Source organism: Hemitrygon akajei, chromosome 13 (assembly GCF_048418815.1).
Source record: "Hemitrygon akajei chromosome 13, sHemAka1.3, whole genome shotgun sequence".
In the NCBI taxonomy this organism is placed as follows: Eukaryota; Metazoa; Chordata; class Chondrichthyes; order Myliobatiformes; family Dasyatidae; genus Hemitrygon; species Hemitrygon akajei.
This window is the reverse complement of record NC_133136.1, coordinates 110,310,369-110,334,071: the sequence shown is the minus strand read 5'-3', so window position 1 is coordinate 110,334,071 and position 23,703 is coordinate 110,310,369. Positions and strand designations below refer to the sequence as shown.

Sequence of the window (23,703 nt, the reverse complement as noted above, 5' to 3'; positions counted from 1 at the left end):
TGGGCTGAGACCCTTCATCAGGATCTGCATCTGTAGATTTCCTCGTGTTTGCGTGATACTTTACTATACTCCATAGTAGTGGTCACCAACCTTTTTAAGCCCAAGATCCCCTACCTCGGCCTTAGTGAAAGGCAAGATCGATCCCAGATCGATTAGTTATACGCATGCGCACCAGGGCAGTAAAGACTGGAAGTAAAACCCCACAACCCGGAAGTAGAAATAATGTAGAAACACTAGTGGTCACCACCCTTTTTTTGTGCCACGGACCAATTTAATATTGACAATATTCTTGCAGACCGGCTGACGGGAGGATGGGGAGAGAGGGTGTTAAAGACGACCAGAATACAGCGATACTCGAAGCAGGTTCCTTATGTCCAGTCTATTCCGCAATTTAGTTTACGTGGCTCTCAACACTTAGCTTCTGTCCCGCTTGCTCACGTTTTTTCCGCTGAGAAAACTCAACAGGTTTGTCTTTGAGTGCAGGGTGCTTGGAGTCAAGGTACTGAAGCAGTTTTGAGTGCTTCATTGCCTCATTAGACAGCCTTCGGGCCCGAACTCCAGCCGCCAGACACCTTGGCCAGGTGTGGCTGTTCCCATGCTGGGGCCGCAGTTCGGAGAGAGTAACCAACCAACCGAGCGAGGGTGCAACAGGGTGCGCGCCCGCCCTCTTGTAGGATTTATCGGCCGAGGGATGACTTTCAGCAGTTCGCAGCGAGGTAGCTGCTCTGATACTTACGAATTAGGTCGTCTGCAAATACTTTAGCACCGGGTTCCCCACGGACATTCAGTGTGCTAAACCGGTTCAGAGGCGGTGCCCATCTGTCCGCGCTCCAGGCCAGTAGCAATGGCACTTCCCACCAGCTGTGCGAGGCGGCCGGTTATCCGAGGCCAACCAGTGATCCCTGGCGTGAGGGTGTCACTGCAGTTAGGCGACTGATGACCTCGCATGGGTAATAATCTCGTGTGTATTCAAGTTCAACAGTGGGCGTGACAGGAAATGAGGAAAGGTGCAGCTGACTCATATCGTTTCCTTGTGGCCTGGTGGTTGGGGACCAGCGCGTGGCGGGGGAGCTACACGCATGCGCACTGGGCAGAAAGAACGGAACTAAAACCCCGCAACCCGGAAACAATCTCTCAACAGTATTTGTGTATTTATTTTTCTTTCTTTTTTTCAGTATCTACTGGGAAAGTCTCAAAGATCGACCAGTCGATCGCGATCGACGGGTTGGTGACCACTACTCCAAAGTTCAAAAGCATTCAAAACACTAATTACTGATTGTCATGAACTAATGTTCCGGGTCAATTTTTTTTGTAGGATCCTTAGAAAAAGACTCATCCATGAAGATTAAATGTGCTGTAGTGCTGTAATAAGGGATAACTATTGGTTAATAGTCTCCCTGACACCGAAAACTAATTTCCAAGTGCATAGCATCAATCTTCAAAAAGACATTTATATTCCAGAAGTAAAAGTAACATTTTTAAAATCTCATATGCATAGCTGAATTACTTTTGTAAATAAATGCAATTAAAATTTGCTACTTTTTACTTTTTGTATTTCTACCAGAGAGATATTTTTGGATTTGATTGACTGAGCAGTCTGCCTGTTGCCTGGCTTTTAGCTGGATGCTACAGATCCCTTGTAGGAAATGGCAAATTCAAACTGAAATCGGAATTGAGAAAGCTTGAATCCCACAGCCTCCTGAACCTTAGTGGGTAGTTGTTTTTCTAGGTCAACATCATCTGCCATTTCATAGCCACGGACCATGAAATCTGCAGCCTTCAACATCTGCCAACTTGAGATTCTGACAAAACAGCTTTTCATATTCTCCACATCAAGCCAGAAAAGGTCATGAAAAAGGATTGGTTAGAGTATAATTTTTGTTTGATGCAATTACACTTTTCTTAATCCTCCATTTTCCTGACTGCAAAGCTATTCTGCACAATTGTTTTTTGATACAACTACCGTAGATTCCGGACTACAGAGCGCACCTGATTAAAAGCCGCTGGCTCTAATTTTAGAAATAAAATCAATTTTTTAATTGTAAAGGCTGCACCGGATTTTAGGCCGCACCGCTACTTTTAAATATACATACGTATCGGTAACACAAATTACGTTGCATATACTTTTTTACTGAACAGCACGAACAACATTCCAATATCTCCTAGCGACTGGTAAAAATATATATACCCTTCAACTTAAAAGCAGCGTTTTCGCTCGGGTCTGACGCGCTTGCGTAACGCGATCGGGTCTAATCGGGTCTGACGCGCTTGCGTAACGCGATCGGGTCTAATCGGGTCTGACGCGCTTGCGTAACGCGATCGGGTCTAATCGGGTCTGATGCGCTCGGGTCTGATGCGCTCGGGTCTTGCTTTTCTTCGAGTATTTTCCATGTTGATGAGGGTGAGTACAAATGACTGATTTACAATAATTTAATTGTGAAAGTGCGCTTGATTTATCGTACAATTTCATTGGACCTCTGTGAACTACTCATCAATTTTATTGGTCTACTGTTACGAGGCAAAATGTTTACGAGGCGGCATGAAAAAAAACCATGTATTAGCCGCTCTGGATTAAAGGCCGCAGAGTTCAAAGCTGTTCAAAATGTGGGAAAAAAGTAGCGGCTTATAATCCGGAATCTACGGTACTTAAGGAAACAAAACTGTCAAAAACTTGTGTCTTAAAAGAATACAGATAATTAAAGATCAGTTTTATGTAGACTTATGAAAAATAGCTAAATTTTACTGAGAGTGCTTTGGGCACAATGGGTACACTGAACAGAAGCATAGATATTGGAAACATCCCCGGAAGTAAATTTGATTCATGTAGCAAGAAATTCTTTGTAAGACCTCAAAATACCAAATAGAATGAAGCTATGATTAAGAATATTCAGCAATACTTACCATAGCTGTTGCTAGTCGAGTTTCTTTATCTGATTTGGGCTTTTTATGCAGCCGTTCTATATCTCGCAGTGAAAGCAGCTCTCCTCTGAAAATTAAACAATTTTACAATTGCATATTAAAAACCAAAGGCTTGGAGATGGATGCTCTTGTGCTTGATGTTGGTAGCAGAACAGACCACACATAACTGACTCACCACCAGTTGGTCAAAGTTAGAAACAAGTTCGATGAATGCACTTCTCATTTACTTTGATTTAATCTTGCAACAAAAAAAGATGCCTATATTAAATATCTTACAGAGCACACACTTACAGGCAAAGTAAGTACTAAACAATAAACCATTAGGATACACATGCTCACCATTATAGCAGTGTTATCTTCCTGATCAACTGAAATTTAATACGACATGGTAGGGCCTGTGATACATTGTGGCTGTGAATGGTATAAATTGGTAGAGATGAACGAGTCAGACCTTGGCGCTCAAAGTTCTTAAGGTAGAGACACTTTCAGTAAAGTTGTTGCATTGGCATCTCAGTTGGGAGAAGATGAGGAGTTAATGGTGCAGCTTGGTCCAGGCAGTCATGGCCTTCCATTGAAGCAGCAATGTGGATTTGGGTAGATCACAAATAAAAGGTTCTGTCTATAGTTCAGATAGGTCAAAAGCCCCAAGATGTGGTAATGCAGAAGCCTTACCCTTTGACCTTGCCCAACACACATTATGTACTAGGATGCAAGATGAGCAATCTGATCATTTACCAGGTCCAGAAGATCAATGAGGCATGGGGAAAGAGAAAAGTTGCATATTAGCTGCAGGGAACACATGGGAAGCTGATTATATGGTCTCCACAGTGCAAGGTCACAAAGGCCTGTGCCTCCTGGCACCACAGGACTGGGGAAGGATGAAAGGTGGAAAAGGAGGCGGGTCTATCTGGATTTTGTTACTGAGATGCCACAGGCATCGGATTTACACCCTGAGCTACTCAACTAGCACCTACAAATTCAAATGAAAAAACAGGATATAAAAATGCAGGTCTGCTGGTGATAGGGAAAGGGGGTTGTGAGCAGATAAAGAGATTAAAAACAAAAACAGACACGCTGGAAGATTTTTCAGCATCTGTTTTATTTCAGATTCCAGCATCTGCTGTTTTGTTTATTTTCCCAGAAGGGAAGGGAATTTTCACAGTGGGGAAATGGCAGGTTATGAGGAATTAAAGGAAAATAATGCACTTTTTAAAAAAAAGATGAGGAATGTGTAAATGTTAGTTAAGAAGTGATCTGGCTGTGACATGGATAATTCTGTAAAGGAAGATGGATGACAGGGTATCTCCACTAGCTGGAGAAATTACCTCACGACAGGGCTGGAATGAGGACAAAGTTCTTCAGGTGTAGATTATAAGTCTTCAGAACTCTTATATTCAAAGGCTAAGATCAGCACATTTTTGGATAACATGGGTACAGGGGTAATGAAGATCAGGGAGGAAAACCGTCTTGTAGCCAAGGAACAGACCTGACCTAATCAAACGGTAGAGTAGTCAAGAGGCCACGTTCTACCCTGCTTCGTTTATGTTTTTACATTGTGATTTTGTAGCAGAGTTTAAAACGCAACTGAAATTATAAGAAACAAGCTTTAGCCTTATCTAAACAGGGAGCTTTTACAAATTTTGTTTACACCAAGAAACTTCAGCAGAGTGTAGAGATTTTTCATACTAATCATTAGGAATTAAAAATGCACATACTTGCTTTCGTCATCACTGCTGTCCTCAATTTTCCTCTTCTGACTTTTGCCAGGGGCAGGGTCAACCTCTTTAGCTATCTGGGCCAGTCGGATTTTCTTGAAGTCTTCCTGTGTGAGGAGGCGACTAGCACTGACAAGTGCTGCTTTTGCTTTGCGTGCTTCTGTGGGCATGGTCTTCACCTTCTCCACCTTTTGAAACACAGACCATCAAGGAATTCATCTCCTAGCAACATACCGTCTAGCCAGAAATTTATTTAACCAATGAGAAAGCAACCCAAATGAAACCTACTTTCTTTCCTTTCAGAGTCTAGGTTACACCCAGCCCTCCTCCTCTCACTCTGAACATAGAGCAAGTTAAAGTCACTAAGCATGGAAACAGCCCAACTGGTCCATGCTGACCGAGATTCCCAGTGAAGTTAGTCCCATTTGGCCCATATATTCACCCAAAACCTTCCCATCTCCATACCTGTCCAAATATCCTCTAAATATACATGTACCTGCCTCAACAGCTTCCTCAGGCATCTTATTCCATATACTGACTACTCTCTGGGTGAAGAAGCTACCCCTCCAATTCCAATTAAATCTCTTCCCTCTCACCTTAAACCCATGCCCTCTAGTTCTAGATTCCTCAAACCTGGGGAAAAAACTGTGTGAATTCACTCTATCATAATTTTATAGCTATGTACACATTTTATACATATACAGTGCCTATAAAAAGTATTCACCCCCAAACCCCGCAAGTTTTCATGTTTTATTGTCCCACAACATTGAATCACTGTGCACTTAATTTGGCTATTTTGACACAGATCAACAACAAAAAAAAAAGAACATATTGAAATGAAAACAAATTTCTACAAATTGGTTTAAATTTATCACAATTATTAAATACAAAATAATTGACTGCATAAGTATTCAACCCTTCAAGTCAGTATTTAGTAGATGCACCTTTGGCAGCGATTACAGCCTTGAGTCTGTGTGGACAGGTCTCTGTCAGCTTTGCACATCTGGACACTGCAATTTTTCCCCATTCTCCTTTACAAAACAGCTTAAGCTCTGTGAAATTACATGGGGATTGCGAGCAAACAGCCCTTTTCAAGTCCAGCCACAAATTCTCAATTGGATTGAGGTCTGGACTCTGACTTGGCCACTCCAGGACATTAACTTTGTTGGTTTTAAGCCATTCCTGTGTAGCTTTGGCTTTACACTTGGGGTCATTGTCTTACTGGAAAATAAATCTTCTCCCAAGCTGCAGTTCTCATCAGGTTTTCCTCCAGGATTTCATTTTACCCTCTACCTTCATAACCCTTCCAGGGCTTGCTGCAGTGAAGCATCCCCACAGCATGACGCAGCCACCACCAAGCTTCACAGTAGGGATGATGTGTTGTTGATGATGTGCACAAAGTTTAGTCTGATGGCCAAAATGCTCAATTTTGGTTTCATCAGACCATAACAACTTCTTCCAGCTGACTTCAGAGTCTCTCACATGCTTCTGGCAAACTCTAGCTGAGTTTTCTTATGCGATTTTTTCAACAGTACCTTTCTCTTTGCCATTCTCCCATAAAGCTGCGACTGGTGAAGCATCTGGTCAACAGTTGTGCGTGCAGTCTCTCCCATCTTAACCACTGAAGCTTGTAACTCCTCCAGAGTTGTCATGGGTCTCTTGGTGACCTCCCTCACTAGTCCCATTCTTGCACGGTCACTCAGTTTTTCAGGACAGATCTACAACTGCCATATTCTTTCTATTTCTGTATGATTGACTTAATTATACTCCAAGGGATATTCAGTGACTTGGAAATTTTCTTGAATCCATCTCCTGACTGGTACTTTTCAATAAGCTTTTCCTGGAGTTGCCGGAGTGTTCCTTTGTCTTCATGGTGTAGTTTTTGCCAGGATTCTTACTCACCAGCAGTTGGACCTTCCAGATCCAGGTGTATTTTTACTACAATCAATTGAAACACCTTGACTGCACACAGTGATCTCCATTTAACTAATTATGTGACTTCTCAAACCAATTGGCTACACCAGTGATGATTTGGTGTGTCATATTAAAGGAGGTGAGCACCTGCGCAATCAATGATTTTGTTTTATATTTGTAATTAATTTAGATCACTTTTTAGAGATCAATTTTCATTTTGACATGAGAGTCTTTTTCTGTTGATTAGTGTCAAAAAAGCCAAATTAAGGCCACTGTGTTTCATTGTTGTAAAATAAAACATGAAAACTTCCCAGGGTGGGGGAGAGGGAGAGAATACTTTTAAAAGTATGGTAGATATGTTACAAATCACTTCTCAGCCTGCTGTGATCCAGTGAAGAGAGTTCCATCCTTCTCAACCTCTCTCCATGCCTCAGTCTCCCAAGTCCCGGCAAGATCCTTGTACATGTCATCTGCACTTTTTCCAGCTTAATGGCATCTTTCCTACAACAGGGTGACGAAACTGAATACAATACTCCAAATGGAGTCTCACCAATTGTTTGGTTGCAACATAACATCCCATGTTATCCTCAATGTACAATTAACTTTCCACACACCAGCCAGAGGAACCATCTTCTCACCATCAATCTCTCCCAGAATGATCCATTTCTCAAAGAGATCATTTTCACTTTCCCTGTCTCCAGTAAGTATCCACCAATGTTACTTGCTCTTTTCACAGTGTAATCCTCTCATACAAGAATTCCACTAATGTATCTATACCACACTAATGCCCTTCCCTTGGACAACACTGGTGGTGTGGAGAGGGGAGACTTGCAGATTGGGCAACTGCCAGTCTTCCATTTTAAAAAAAACCTTGCCCAGACTTGCACCCTGGAAACTTTCCAAGGCGCAAATCCATGGTCTATCAGGACTAATGGAGGCCTACACTACACTATACCACACTGAATCCATGACAAATATATCCAGAAGTCATGCCAGTAAAACTAATATTATGCTCAACCCCTTTGTAGTAAATACCAATATACCCTTTCTCTTGTAAGAAGTAGTTATACCTGTGTTTACAATTCTGGTCTGTCATAAACATCTTTGTACTAACATTAACCAATTCCTCATAATTTAAAACAAAATTATTTTGCTTTACTTCCTAATGAAGTGAGCAACCTGCCAATGGAACTACTGAGTCACTCCATCATAATTCACAATTCCTACGGTCTCTGCACATTCTTTTAAATTTTGTTCAAGGCTTGAGCCACATAAGCAGACAGTTAACAATCGGACACATTGCTGTGGGAGAAGTTGTATGTTAGACAACATGGCAGATTTTCCCTTGGCAGCCACAAGCCCCTGAGGCAACGGACTTGTCTTCACCCTTGACATTTCTGGGGATATGTTCCTTTGTTCATATTAATTCTCTGAATTTGTTTTCATACATTTTTTTGTGTTTTTTGGCATAGGGGAACTTTTCCTTACTACTTTTCCTTTATTTCCTTAATAAAGGCATTTCTGCCTTTATTATTTTGTCAGTGACCAAAATCTCAGTGGAACAGACTGGATGTCCCATTATATATTGAAGATGATATCACAGGCACATTTTAAACCTGACTGATATACATCACCAGAAAACACTGAAAACATAAGAATAATTCACAAGTTGGGGGAAAGAGAGAAATGGAAATGTAAAAAAATTGCACAGCAGAGTGTGTTTAGAGAACATTATGAGGCAAGGGAGTGTGTGGTGGTGGCCAGATGCTGACAGACTACCTTGTTACTCCAGTGATTCAATGTGGAAGCCCCAACCCAAATATAAACTTGGGAATTCACCAGAATGTGGGCATTTGCTTGGTTACAATGCCAAGCCTTCACATGAATCACAATATCTCTTCAAAGAAAAATACCAAAGTCATTGATGGCTCACTAACTACTGGTTCCAGAGGGAAATATTTTGTCTTCCTCTAGTCTAGACCTTCTGTGACTCCACATCCACACCAGTGTGTCCCATTGTTAGCCTCCTGCAGGCATGACCCAGTAAGACACTGGTTCGAAAGAAAATCTGGGTGTTGTGGCAGCATCTCTACCTTTCAGACTCCAAGGGTTCTGTCAAGACCAGGGAACAGTACCATATCCCCAAAGGTACATAGGGAAGGGTAATAGTAGTCTCTCCTATTAACAAACACTAAATTTAAAAATGCTCCACTGCCACATCATTGATTCCAATTACCAAATATGTTAATGAGGAAAGCTTCAGACTTACCAACTCTTTCTGCTGTTCTTCATCTGAAGAATGATGAACATCAATCCAACCTTCATCATCTTCATCCTCATCCATACTTGTACTCTCCCATCCATCTGGAATTAGCAGATGTTTCACATCTTAATTGACAGAGCTATCACTGGCAACACATCAATTGCAAAGAAAGTTCCAGCCATAAATGGCTGGATAAATGGATAAAATGGCTAAGATAAAGCATCCTCTTTATTTATCAATGCATAGCACAGCTGATCAATTGGAAGGGTTTGATTTTTCTTGGTGGGTGTTAAGAATGGAGATGAACATTTGTGACATTGAAAGAAAACATTGACCAGAAATCATAATACAATACCTGGTCCGAGTAAAAATGATATTTATTACAGGAAAAATCAGGAAGGTTGACCACATGAGGAAACAGATAGTCTTCATTATCTCCACTCCTCTCCAACTCACCGATATTTAATCATAACCATCTATTCCCATCAATCCCTTCCCCATCACACAAGATTGGTTGGTTCTCATAAGGAGCATACAAGCTTTATCCCTCAGAGTATGACCTTCATCTTTCAACATAATTTGCTACTCTTTCATTCCTCACAAACCATAGTTTGCTTCACACACCCACTGCTACACTGAAATTGTAGTCACACTGTTTTACATCTGCACAAGAGGTCACTTCTCCCCAGATAATGGCTGTATAAAAAATGTATTCTGAAATCACATATATTTAAACTGTCACCTTCACCTCATTCAAGTTTATTGTCATCTATCTGTACTGTACAGTACTGAGCAAAGGTCTCCGGCACATAAATATAGTGAGGGTGTCTAAGATTTTTACACAGTACTGTGTTTGTCAACATGGAGCAGAGAACAGGATTGTAAATCTGGTGGGAGCAAAGGATGTTGGGAATGGTGAGGGTGGAGTGCCACAGGAGGCGCGTGGGAGAGGTGGCAGAGAAGGAGTGCCAGTGACGGGTTTGGCGCAGGTGCAGGCATACCCGGTGATGAGACACCAGGCAAGGTCATTTGATTACAAACAATTGGTTTAATGAGATTGTTTCCCTGGGACTTCCTGCTCCCTCTCCCTTTTGCCAACCACAATTTCCCTTTCCCTGCCTCCTTCCCAATCTCAGCCCACAATAGAGATCCATATCAAAACCAGGTTTATCATCACTCACATATGTCATGAATTTTTTTTTTGCAACAGTACAGTGCAATACGTAGAATTACTAGTCTTAAGCATTCAAGATATATATATGTGCCTGAGATTTTTTGCGAGCTGTTTACTGTCCTTGTAATGAAACCTTGGTAGCAGCAGGATTTCAATAGTTTCACAGCTTGAGGGAAGAAGCTGTTACCCAATCTGGCAATTCTATGTCATTTCTTTCAAAACTATCCACTGCTCTGGAATTATTCTGGAGAACAAAAATAATCTTCAGATACTTCTCTGAACTAACTCTGTCTAAAACTTCTCTCCAGTGCCTGCAGCTCCAATGACAATTAAGAGGCTCACGGTGATCAACCCCAGTTCCCCTTCTTCCTGTCATTTTGATGCAGGATCCCTTCTTTCCTGAAAATACACCCTCAAAGCTCTTGTCTGTGCCTAATTGTTCCTACTGCCGACATTTGTTCTTCCTTCCTAACCTAATGATTGCATGCACTGTCAAAACTACTGCTGCCATTCCAAAAAAATCCTAACACACATACAAAATTCTTGAGCATATGGTCTCAGAAATTTCCAAATCATTGCTGCAACTGCATGACCTACATTCTCCCATCAGGCTTTCTCCCTGCCAAAAAAACCAGAAATAACATCGCACTTGACTAGTACAATCTCTCTCAAACAAGAGAAAATCTGTAGTCGCTGGAAAATGAAGTAATACACACAAATGCTGGAGGAGCTCAGCAGGGCAGACAGCATCTATGGAAAAGAGTACTGTTGACATTTCAGGCTGAGACCATTGAGCAGGATGCATTCTCTCAAACTGCCAGGGATGTCTACTGTTTACAGTTCATTATGGACACCCTTTCAGGGCAATGCTTGCTATGTGACACAGGTTTTCAAATGAGTATGCTGCCAGCATCGCCTATTGACAAGAAGGTAAAGAGCCACAAAACTTCGCTGGATGCCGCCAACAGCAGCAGGATCCAGACTTAACGGAACACAATGGGTGACACTCTGCCGCAGAGGCGACGTTACACATGGGGCTTTGTCCTGGCTAACGTGACTAGACATCTGCTCAGTGCAGATTGCCTGTGTGCCCAAGGACAGTTAGCTGACCTTTAAGAACTGTTGGCTTGTGGATGTCAAGGACCCTGGGTTGATATCCTGCTCACCCAATATGTTCCCCAAGACAACTCTTGTCAAGTACATGCATCACCACATGTGAATTTACTCAACCGTTGGGCAAATTCCCAAACTTCACCAAGCCCACATTCTCCACAACACTTAGAAAACATGGGGTCATAAACCACATTCCCACAATTGGCCCGCCAGTCAATGCCCGTGCACAGAGACTGGTCCCAGAAAAGCTGACAACCGCAAGGCGGAGTTTGCCCATACAGAAAGTCTTGGCATTGTACACCGGTTGAGTAGCCCCGGGCTTCGCCCTTTCATATGGTCCCCAAGTCTGATGGTGGCTGCCGCCCACATGGCGATTACTGACACCTTAACAAGGTCACCACCCTGATCATTACCTGATCCCACACATCCAAGACTTTAGAGCACACTCAGCCGGGAAGTTAACTTTTTCCAAAGTTGACTGTATATGAGCTACCATAAGGTGCCTGTGTGCTCGGAGGAGATTCCCAAAATGGCTGTGATTCCCATTTGGCTTCTGAGTTTCTGCACGTGCCGTTTGTGCTGAAAAATGCAGCACAGACTTCCCAACGGCTGATGGACTCTACTAAAAGACTTATTGTGTACCTGGATGACATACTTGTCGCTGGTGCATCCAAATCACAACACACATCTTATCTCTGCACACGTTTTGAACTCTGAACACGTTAAGCCAACACAGGTTGAATATCAACTCTGCTATATGCCAGTTTGGGCTGTCAACAATTGACTTTCTTGGACTTAGCACCTCCGCAGAAGGTGTGAAAGCCCTCTCATCAAAAGTAGTCGCTCTTACGGATATCCCACCGCCCCGCACTACTAAAGCTACAGAAGATTTTAGGATTGGTGAATTTCTAATCACTGCTTCATTCTCTGAGCTGCTGAACTTATGCTCCCCCATACAGGCAATACTCTAATCAAATGCTTGACTGGTCAGCAGACGTGACCAGGGCATTTGATGATACCAAATGAGCTCTTTCCGACTCAAACCTTCTGGTGCATCCCCTCCCCAACACATCCATAGCCATTACTACTGAAGCTTCAGACTATGCTGAGCACAAACAGTAGGTTGGAGGTGTGTGGCAGCCTTCTTCACTTGGTAGCTCTGTCCCCCTGAAAGAACGTACAGTATGTTCAACCATGAGCCTCTCAGCCTCTCTCTGGCTGTCTGTCATTTCTGTTTTCTTCTAGAGGGTCGCTATTTCACAGCAGTCATTGACCACAAACCCCTCGTACACTGAAAAATCATACCCTTGGTCTGCATGGCAGCGATGCCACCTGGGCTACATATCAGAGTTCACAACTGATATGCAACATATCAAGGGGGAAAAGTAACAGATAGACACTTCATCGATCCTAAAGGAAATTATAGTGTCACAGTAGCATTATAAGTGCACAGATATACAAATATTAGAAGTAGAAAGAATAAGAACATAAGTTACCACAGTCTAACTGGATTGGTCATCACTTCCCCTGCTATAGGTTGACTCATTATAGAGCCTAATGGCGCAGGGTAAGAATGACCTCATATAGCGCTCTTTGGAGTTGTCTTAGTCTATTCCTTAAAGTGCAGCTAAGGTGCCATGCAGAGGGTGAGAAACATTGTCCAGAATTCCCAGGATTTAACATTGGGTCCTTTGTTCTACCAAAGCCTCCAATGTGTCCAGTTTGACTCCTATAACAGAGCCAGCTTTTCTAATCAGTTTATGGAGCCTGTTGGCATCACCATTGTTGCCATTGCCCCAGCACACCACCACGTAGAAGACTGTACTGGTGACAACAGACTGGTAGATCATGTGAAGAAGAGCATGCACACATCCTGTTTCCTCAGGATGTAGAGGCAACTCTACTTATTGTATACAGCCTCTGTATTGCTGTTCCACTGAAGTCTGTCATCCAGGTGCACCCCCAGGTACTGGTAGGGCCTCACCACATCCATGTCCTCACCGTCAATAGTAACAGGGAGCAGTGCAGGCTGTGTCTTCCTAAAGTCCATCACCATCTCCTTTGTCTTACTGATGGTGATCTGCAGATGATTCAGCTTGCACCATTTGAGAAAGTCCTCCACCGGGGCCCTGTATTCATCCTTCTGTCCTCCCTTTATACACCCAAGTATTGCTGAGCCAGCACAGAATTTCTGCTGATGACATGACTCAATGCTGTGGCTGATTGCCTCTCACGGCCAGCCATTGAGGGCATACATATAGGGGGTGATTATGTCAGCGTGGCAGCCGACAAGCTACTAACCTAGAGGTCCAGACTTATCGAAGCATAGTCACTGTTGGCTGACATTAAGTTTGGGGAAGCTGGCGTTTCTCTCCTGCGTGAAGTCTCAAATGGTCGTCCTCAGCACATTGTGCCCACAAATTGGGTTGGACTGTTTTTAACTATCACATCCGGGCGGGAGGCCTCATAGAAACTGACTGCACTGAAGTTTGTGTGGCATAGCCTTATAAACTGCAGCCTGTGTGGAGTGTCAGCAAGCAAAAATTAACTGTCATGTCCAGACACCACCTTGTTGGTCCTCTTCCACTCTCCTTACTATGATGGACAGTACCACCAATGGCCAGGGCCATCCCTCCAGCATCACTGACGTGGCTCGGGCATTCATCAGCACTTGTGTTGCTCGGTTTGGCATCCTATCTGATATTTCCTCTAACTGCAGTCCCCAATTCATACTGGACCTCTGAGCTAGATGGCCCAGAACTTCAGCATTAGACTACATCATCACACCATGGTGTATCACCCACAGTCCAATGGTCTATGTGAGCGGTTTCACCACTTCTTAAAAGGCTGTTCTGAGGGCTCCCCTGACAGATGAGTGCCTCCCATGGGTCCTGCTGGGGCTTACAGCAGCTCCAAAAGAGGACCTGCAGTCCTCTGCAGCAGAGTTGGTATACAGGCAGCCGTTATGAGTGCCAGGTGATCTTATTCCTGATGCCATGACCGCCTGGTCAGCCTCTCAACAGCGTTCCACCCTCTTCAGTAACTTCAAATCCTTTGCACCCATTCCTGCCTTCCATAATGGCGTACAGCACTCTTGTGTTCCTGTGATCAACATTCCACCTCGCTGGTTTATTGCCCACCATGATGTACATCAGTAATTCCTTAGGCCCTCTTAGGCTTGCCCATTCTGCATTTCGCAACACAGAGAAAAGATTTTTATCATAGTTAAGAGAGTTAAACCTGAATGTGTTTCGGTAGATCGCCTTAAACCAGCCCACAGAGACTTGGCGGATTCTGCTACAGTGCCCCTGCCACCACGACATGACCGTGACCATGGACAAGGCAGAGGCACCTGTTTGGGCATATGCATGCACACCGGGCAGAAGGGACCGGAAGAGGAGCCCTGCAGCCCCGGAAGCAGGCTCTCTTTGCAGGCGGCTTTCCGTAGCGGGGATGTTGCTATGTTACCATTATCTTAATTGGTATTACTTATTTTAATAATGCTCACATTACAACACCTTTAATTCTATGTTTCATTATTTAATTTTATTTCAACACAAAAAATAAATGAATAAAAATTGACTGTTGCACTCAGTGTGATGACTGGGACTGAATACTTTCTGCTAGTTCCCTGAAATTTGGCTCATAACTACAGACAGCCAGTCTGAGAGGTGTCTGTCAGTAAGACAGCTCCTGTACTTAGATTTAATAATTTTCATCTGTTGCAGCACAGCACCCTCGCAAACCTCCTGACAGACTGAATATTTGAATGGACAATTTCCTTTGTTAGAGTGAATGCTGAACCTGCCCTGTTTTTCAGGTGTTTTGTATTGGTAAACTGTTACTGAGACACTAGTACAAGTTTCAGGGGTACACAAGCTAATGACACCTCTGTTTTTTGTTTCCCAGTTCTTTTACATTTGGGGAATGTTGGAATTTAAAGGGGGAGAAGTGTTGTAATGTGAGCATTATAAAGATAGGTTGATGCCGATGAGGATACTGGTGAAGTAGTGGTGCTCCCTCTGCGGAGAGCTGTTTGTGGGGAGGGGTTGTTTCCCGGTTTTGGGGTTTTGCTTTCAGTCTTTTCTGCCCAGTGCTCATTTTTCTTTCTTTCTTTTTTTTGGGATCTACTGGGAAAGTCTCAAAGATCAACTGGTCAATCGTGATCGACTGGTTGGCGACCACTAGTGTAAAGGTACATAACTTACAACCACCGACATCAAGTTGGGGTTTCGCTTAAAGAGGCTGGTCTGACGTGATGATGTAGTTATGTGAAGTTCTGTTACCATGCTTCATGTTCAGTTTTTGCAGTACAATAGATGAGTTGTTATGGCTTTTATTAAACATAAAATGCCTCATGTCGTTCTCTTTGTGAAAACCTACAGTTTAACCAAATTATTGATTTTCTTGGGTCAATTCACGTCCTCAGCCCATTGCACTTTACTAACTTTCTTAGTTAAGATCCTCTCATTATCTGACCTCTTCTAAATGTTTGGTTACCTTCATCTCCTCCATGGTCTACATTCATATTTTTTTTGAAAATAGGAATTTTGAATGAAGAAGAGTCCTATGTAAATAGAACTTGATGACAGTGGCTTCTATTGCATGTGGCTTCTTAATTGACAATCAAGCAATTATGGAGACTCACCATTATCCTCTTCTCCTTCCTCTTCCAGCACTTCTGCTCCTGGGATGTAGTCTTTAGAATCCAGTTCCCCGTATTCATGGCATCTGACTTCTTTTGAGGCTTCCGTTGGTTTACCCTATTGCAAAAAAGTATCTTCAGTTTGGAAACCACTTCGAACAAACTTTCCTCAAACTACTCAATACTGGAGAGACTTGAACGTTAAGATTGAACGGTTCAAAGTCTGACTTGGTTTTTATTTACTCCTCCACTTACTGAAATTGGTGCTACAAACATCTGCATTCTTTCCTCAGGAAAAAGAATTCTTTGAACAGGGGAAAGACCGTAAGATATAGGAGAAGCAGGCCATTTGGTCCATTGAGTCTGCTCCACCATTCAATCATGGGCTGATCCAATTCTTCCAGTCATCCCCACTCCCCTGCTTTCACCCCATACCCTTTGATGCCCTGGCTAATCAAGAACCTATCTCTTCCTTGAATACACCCAATGACTTGGCCTCCACAGCCGCCCATGGCAACAAATTCCACAGATTTACCACCCTCTGACTGAAGTAATTTCTCCACATCTCAGTTCTAAAAGGACGTCCTTCAATCCTCACTTTGTGCCCTCTTGTCCTAGAATCCCCAATCATGGGAAATATCTTTGCCTTATCTAATCTGTTCAGGCCCTTAACATTTGAAATGTTTCTATGAAACCCCCCCTCATTCTCCTGAACTACAGGGAATACAGCCCAAGAGCTGCCAGATGTTCCTCATACATTAACCCTTTCATTTCTGTACTCATTCTCCTGAATCTTCTTTGAACCCTCTCCAATGTCAGTATAACCTTTCTAAAATAAGCAGCCCAAAACTGCACACAGTACTCCATGTGGTCTCACGAGTGCCTTATAGAACCTCAACATCACATCCCTGCTCTTATATTTTATACCTCTAAAAATGAATGCCAACATTGCATTTACCTACTTCATCTCCGACTCAACCTGGAGGTTAACCTTTAGGGTATCCTGCACAAGGGCTCCCAAGTCCTTTTACATCTCTGCATTTTGAATTCTCTTCCCATCTAAATAAAATGCTGCCCATTTATTTCTTGCACCAAAGTGCATGACCATTCACTTTCCAACATTGTATTTCATTTGCCACTTCTTTGCTCATTCCCATAAACTATCTAGGTCTCTCTGCAGGCTCTATGTTTCCTCAACACTACCTGCTCCTCCACCTATCTTTGTATCATCAGCAAATTTAGCCACAAATCCATTAATACTGTAGTCCAAATCACTGACATACATCGTAAAAAGCAGCAGTCCCAACACCAACCCCTGTAGAACTCCACTGGTCACCGGCAGCCAGCCAGAATAGGATCCCTTTATTCCCACTCTCTGTTTTCTGCCAACCAGCCAATGCTCCACCCATGCTAGTAACTTCCCTGTAATTCCATGGGCTAAGCAGCTTCATGTGCAGCACCCTGTCAAAGGCCTTCTGAAAATCCAAGTACATCACATCTACTGCATCTCCTTTGTCTACCCTGCTTATAAAAGAATTGCAGTAGGTTTGTCAGGCAGGATTTTCCTTTCAGGAAACCATGCTGGCTTTGGCCTATCTTGTCATGTACTCTGTAATCTCATCCCATAGAATCAATTCCAACAACTTCCCAACCACTGATGTCAGATTAACAGGTCTATAGTTTCCTTTTTGCTGCTCCTACCCTTCTTAAATAGCGGAGTAACAGTTGCAATTTTCCAGTCATCTGGTACAGTGCCAGTATCTATCGATTCTTGAAAGATCATTGTTAATGCCTCCACAATCTCTACAGCTGCTTCCTTCAGAACCCGAGGGTGCATTCCATCAGGAGATTTATCCACCCTCAGACCATTAAGCTTCCTGAGCACCTTCTCAGTCGTAATTTTCATTGCACAAACTTTACTTCCCTGACACTCCTGAATGTCCGGTATAATGCAGACATCTTCCACTGTGAAGACTGATGCAAAATTTTCAGTTTCTCTGCCATCTCTTATTACAATATTTCCAGTATTATTTCATATTGGTCCTATATCTACCCTTGACTCTCTTTTACCCTTTATATACTTAATAAAGCTTTTAGTATCTTCTTTGATATTAGTTGCCAGCTTCCTATCATAATTTATCTTTTCCTTCCAAATGACCTTCTTAGTTTCCTATTGCAAGTTTTTAAAAGCTTCCCAATCCTCTATCTTCCCACTAGCTCTGGCTTCCTTGTATGCCCCCTCTTTTGCTTTTACTTTGGCTCTGGCTTCACTTGTTGGCCATGGTAGTGTCCTTCTTCCCTTTGAAAATTTCTTCTTATTTGGAATGTATCTGTCTTGCACTTTCCTCATTTTTTGCAGGAACTCCAGCCATTGCTGCTCTGCCAACTTTCCTGCAAATGTCCCTTTCCAGTCAACTTCAGCCAGTTAGTTCCTCTCTCATGCCATTGTAGTTTCCTTTATTACACTGAAATACTGACACAATGGATTTTATATTTTTCCTCTCAAATTTCAATGTGAACTTGATTATAAGGTTCTTTAACCTTAAGCTCTCTTATCACCTCCAGATCATTGCACAACACCCGATCCAGCACAGCAGATCCCTTAGTGGGCTCAACAACAAGCTGTTTCAAAAAGTCATCCCTTAGACTTTCTACAAATTCTCTCTCTTTAGGTCCAGTACTAGCCTGGTTTTCCCAATCCACTTTCATGTTAAAATCCCCAACGATTATCATGACATTGCCCTTCTGACACGCCTTTTCTATCTCCTGCTGTAATTTGTAATCCACATCCCGGCTGCTGTTTGGAGGCCTGTATACAAAGGCCATTAGGGTCCTTTACCCTTACCATTTCTTAACTCAACCCATAGAGACTCTACACCTTCCAACTCTGTCATCTCTTTCCATTGATTTAATATTATTTCTTATACACAGAACCACATCACCCCCCTCTGCCTATCCCATCTTTCTGATACACCGTATATCCTTAGACGTTCAGTTCCCAATGGCAGTCATCCTTTAGCCAAGTTTCAGAGATGGCCACAATCTCATATTTGCCAATATGTAGCTGAATTTCAAGATCTTCCATTTTATTCCTTATCCTGCATGCATTCACATACAACACTCTCAGTCCAGTATTTGTGGCTTTCTGTTTTAACTGCACCACACCTCTATTGCCCTGTACCTCATGCCACTGGCTTTGACTTTTGGTTAGGAACTCACATTCATTACCAAACGAATGTTTTGGGTTGTCAGGAAACTAAATCAGATGATCTGCCTAAGAATTGAGAAAAAACAGCTGCAAGTTTACCAGCTTACAGTCACTCTGCAGCACATCAGATATAGAACCATGATGCAATTTACAGCATAATATGAAGAACATCTCAGCATATTCATAGAGTGGTTGTAATAATGCTTACCCTGTCTTTCTTGTGCAGCAGCTGAGGGTTCATGGTTCTAAAAAGCTGAATCAAGCATCTGGCAGACATCATCACATCTAGAAAAGAAGAGATCACAGTGCCATTAATTTCAAAGTAAATATGCAAAAATATATGTCCGGTCTATGGGTTAAGGTTCTAAATTGGAGAAAGTCCAATTTTGATGGCATCAGAAAGGATCTGGCAAGTGGATTGGGACAGGCTGTCTTCTGGCAAAAGTTTGAAATTTTTAGAGTACAATTGATTGAATTTATTTCTTACATCCTTCACATACATGAAGAGTAAAAATCTTTACGTTACGTCTCTGACTGAATGTGCAATATGCAAATTATAGTAATTTGTAATAAATAGTATGTACAACAGGACAGTCAATATAACAGAAATACAACTGTATCAGCATGAGTTAATCAGTCTGATGGCCTGGTGGAAGAAACTGTACTGGAGCCTGTTGGTCCTGGCATTTATGCTACGGTACTGCTTCCCAGATGGTAGCAGCTGGAACAGTTTGAGGTTGGGGTGACTTAAGTCCCCAATAATCCTTTGGGCCCTTTTTACGCACCTGTTGCTGTAAATGTCCTGAATAGTGGGAAGTTCACATCCACAGATGCGCTGGGCTGTCCGCACCACTCTCTGCAGAGTCCTGTGATTGAGTGAAGTATAATTCCCATACCAGGCAGTGATGCAGCCAGTCAGGATGCTCTCAATTGTGCTCCTGTAGAAAGTCCTTAGGATTTGGGGACTCATGCCAAACTTCTTCAACCGTCTTGAGGTGAAAGAGGCGCTGTTGTGCTCTTTTCACCACACAGCCAAGTGAGGTCCTCGGTGATGTGTATACCGAGGACACTTAAAACCTAAAACTGTTCACTCTCTCAACCCCAGATCCATTGACGTCAATAGGGGTTAGCCTGTCTCCATTCCTCCTATAGTTCACAACCAGCTCCTTTGTTTTTGCAACACTGAGGGAGAGGTTGTTTTCTTGACACCAACGTGTCAGGGTGATGACTTCTCTATAGGCTGCCTCGTTATTATTTGAGATTAGGTCAATCAATGTAGTATCATCTGCAAATTTAATTAGCAGATTGGAGCTGTGGGTGGTGACACAGTCATGGGTATACAAAGAATAAAGGAGGGGGCTTAGGTCACAGTCCTGAGGGGCAACTGTGTTGAGGGTCAGAGGTGAGGGAGCCCACTCTTACCACCTGCCGGCGATCTGACAGGAAGTCGGGGATCCAGCTGTACAAGGCAGGGTGAAGGCTGGGGTCTCTGAGCTTTTGTCAAGCCTGGGGGAATTGTGGTGTTGAATGCTGAACTGTAGTCCAAAAACAGCATTCTCACATAAGCATCCCTTTTTTCATGTGTGTAAGGATGGTGTGTGGAGCTGTGGCTATTGCGTCATCTGTCAATCGGTTGTGTCAGTAGGCAAATTGTAGGGGGTCTAGTGTGGGTGGTGGCATGCTGCAGATGTAGTCTTTGACCAGCCTCTCAATAGGACGCCAGTCATTCAGACATGTTACCTTGGTCTTTTTAGGTACAGGGACAATGGTGGATGTTTTGAAGCAGGAGGGCACTCTACACGGGGAGAGGGAGAGATTAAAAATGTCTGCAAACGCACCAGCCAGTTGTGCTGCGCACATCCCGAGTACCCGTCCTGGGATGCTGCAGAGCCTTGTGGCTGTCCACTCGTTGGAAACACCTGTGTACTTCAGCCCCAGAGATGACCAAGGTACAGATCGCATCAGCAGCTCTCCTTGGGACATCGAACTGAGTGTAAAAAAGATCTAGCTCATCTGGGAGTGACAGCGATATTGGGAGCACCACTGCATTTAGCTTTGAAGTGTGTGATGGTGTGCAGGCCATGTCATAAACTGTGTGTGTTGTTGGTGGAGAGTTGTGTCTGGATCTTGTCTCTGTATGGTCGTTCCGCTGCCTTGATGATCTTGAGTAGATTGAAGCTGCATTTCTTGAGCTCCTGGCAGTGAAAACTCTGTCTCTTGCGGTGAGTGCAGCATGCAAGGTTCTGGTTTAGATAGACCCTGACCAACTTTTGGGGGACATTGTCCTCAATGAACTTCTGGGTGAAGCTTGTTTGTGCCTGTTAGAATAAAAGATAAGGTAACGGTGTAGGGAACTTGGTTTTCAAGATATTGAGGTCCTGGTTAAGGGAAAAAAAAGGTTCATTGCAGGTATAGGCAGGTTGGAAAAAAATGAGGTGCTCACAGAGCACAAGAAATCCAAGAGAATACTTAAGAAAGAAATGAGGGGAGGGCTAAAAGAAGCCATGAGGTTGCCTTAGCAGACAAGATGAAGGACAGTCCCAAAGGATTCTACAGGTATGTCAAGGGCAACAGGATTACAATGGACAAAACTGGTCGTCTGGTAGAGCAGAATGGAACATTCTGCTCCACAAATGCTCGTTTATAAATTAAAGGTCATTTAAGTTGTATAAGACAGTGGTAAGGCCTAATTTGGAGTACTGTGTGCAACTTTGGTCATCTACCTACAGGAAAGACGTAAATAAAATTGAAAAAGTACAGAGGAAATTTACAAGGATGTTGCCAAGACTGGAGGACCTGAGCTATAAGGAAAGATTAAATAGGTTAGGACTTTATTCCTTAGAACGTAGAAGACTAAGAGGAGATTTTGTAGAGGTATAAAAATTATAAAGAGTATAAATAGGGTAAATGCAAGAAGGCGTTTTCCACTGATGCTGGGTGGGGCTACATCTACAGGTCATAGTTTAAGAATAAAAGGTGAGAAGTTTAAGGAGAACATGAGGCGAAGCTTCTTCACTCAGAGTTGTGAGAGTGTGGAATGAGCTGCCAACACAAGTGGTACACACGAGCTCAATTTCAATGTTTTAAGAGAAATATGGATACATATATGGATGGTAGGAGTATGGAGGGCTATGATCCTGGTGCAAGTCAATGGGAGTAGACAGTTTAAATGGCTCAGCACAAACTAGATGGAACAAAGGGCCTGTTTCTGTGCTGACAAATTCATGTTCTCTGCAAATGGCATTTGTTCCAACATAACTATTTAAATATGGACTCTTTCTATATATAGTAAAAGTCTGATCGTTTCACTCACTTGGTTTTCTCCCTTGCTGTCCCTTTAAACACACCAAGTTCACTGGAGAATTTATAGCATCAAAAATGTGGCCACAAACCAAGCTATTGCACCAGTTTTCCAAATATATCACTCATATGTATGGGTTGCACACGTCAGGTATTCTTAAGCTGGGGACAACTCATACCAGGTAAATATGTCTGCAAATTCTGGTGTTAGTAAAAATATGGCAATCTAGATATTTCCATCAGAGATGCCCTGCTCCTACACTGACTGTGCTGATGAACTTAACACTGAAATCATCAACAGCATGGATTAGTTTTGCAACAGACTCAGCAAAAAATGGCTGATACTGTAAACAAGTTCCACACTAATGAGCTTAAAAAAAACAGATAGGTTCAAGGGTTATGCAAGTTTTTAAAGCTGTCTAATAAGTGATTATTACAGTTGAACAGCTTACCTAATTTTGAAAAATTTATTTTGCAAGTGTGAAGACTCATCCCTCAAACGTGGGACAATATTAGGAAGAGTAGAAAAATGTTTAGAGTCTCCTTACCGACTAATATAAAAGTGGATCAATACTACATAAACAAACAATACCATTCCTATTCTGATGACGAAAAGGTCCTTCATTGCTTAAGTAGTAAGAATAATCTCTGGTAATGGATTACTTTCCTTTCTTTTATTACTGAAAGTTTTATTTTTAGTCTTCATAGAAAAGAACAAAAAAAATTACCAAATGAACAGAAATGAATTTCCTTAGCTATGAATTTGATTCTAAATAAACTCGGGCATTATGATGAAACATCGATTTTCTGAGACTGGAGATTTGTACTGAATATTTCACTAATTTATAATAAACAAACTCAAAAAAAGCAGTAAACAGTGTTCAACGCAAGTACAACTTCACAAGAAAATCGTAATTGCATCATTTACTAGAGTTGATGACAACAAATACATTTTAAAAGAATTATTTTAAATGCTTAACTCTAGTCACTTACTTTTATCTTTGTGGGTTTTGTATTGAGCAAGGTCCTGGAGAAGATCTTCAGTTATGGCGAGTGGACAGCGTGCACTCACTTCTTTGATGGTATTAATCCTGTTTGAGAAAAGATCTGCTTTACGATGTCCCACTGACTTGCATGTTTTTTTAAAAAAATCGAGGTCATATGGAGTGCCTGTTGGTCTACAATATCATCAGATCTTTGTGATCTTCAGAATTTTGCTTACAAATACTGATAGATACAATTATGTATATTCTCCACAATCAGGACCTGGTCTGCTCTGACTGTCAAAGAAAAAATTAATTCTCACTTGAACAAGCAAGGCTTAACATAAAGATATAATAAATCTGCATGGTTTGATATGGCAAGTGAGATTCAAGACAGGAAATTACCATCTTCATCATCTAACCATCAACTCTTTATCGATTTGGTTGCCCCTGAATTATTTTACTGCAT

The 23,703-nt window shown here is 42.4% G+C and overlaps 1 protein-coding gene across 1 annotated transcript in view; it reads right to left on the bottom strand.

Annotated features, from left to right (window-relative positions):
* sdad1 (SDA1 domain containing 1) overlaps positions 1-23,703 on the bottom strand; it is an 87,162-nt gene that overhangs the window by 10,744 nt on the left and 52,715 nt on the right. Inside the window, exons 15-20 of the mRNA XM_073065277.1 lie at positions 23,245-23,342; positions 19,160-19,236; positions 15,747-15,861; positions 8,818-8,912; positions 4,635-4,822; positions 2,902-2,986 (exon numbers count right to left, since the gene is read on the bottom strand). Coding sequence (XP_072921378.1) covers positions 2,902-2,986; positions 4,635-4,822; positions 8,818-8,912; positions 15,747-15,861; positions 19,160-19,236; positions 23,245-23,342 — 658 coding nt within the window. The remainder of the gene's footprint in view (positions 1-2,901; positions 2,987-4,634; positions 4,823-8,817; positions 8,913-15,746; positions 15,862-19,159; positions 19,237-23,244; positions 23,343-23,703) is intronic.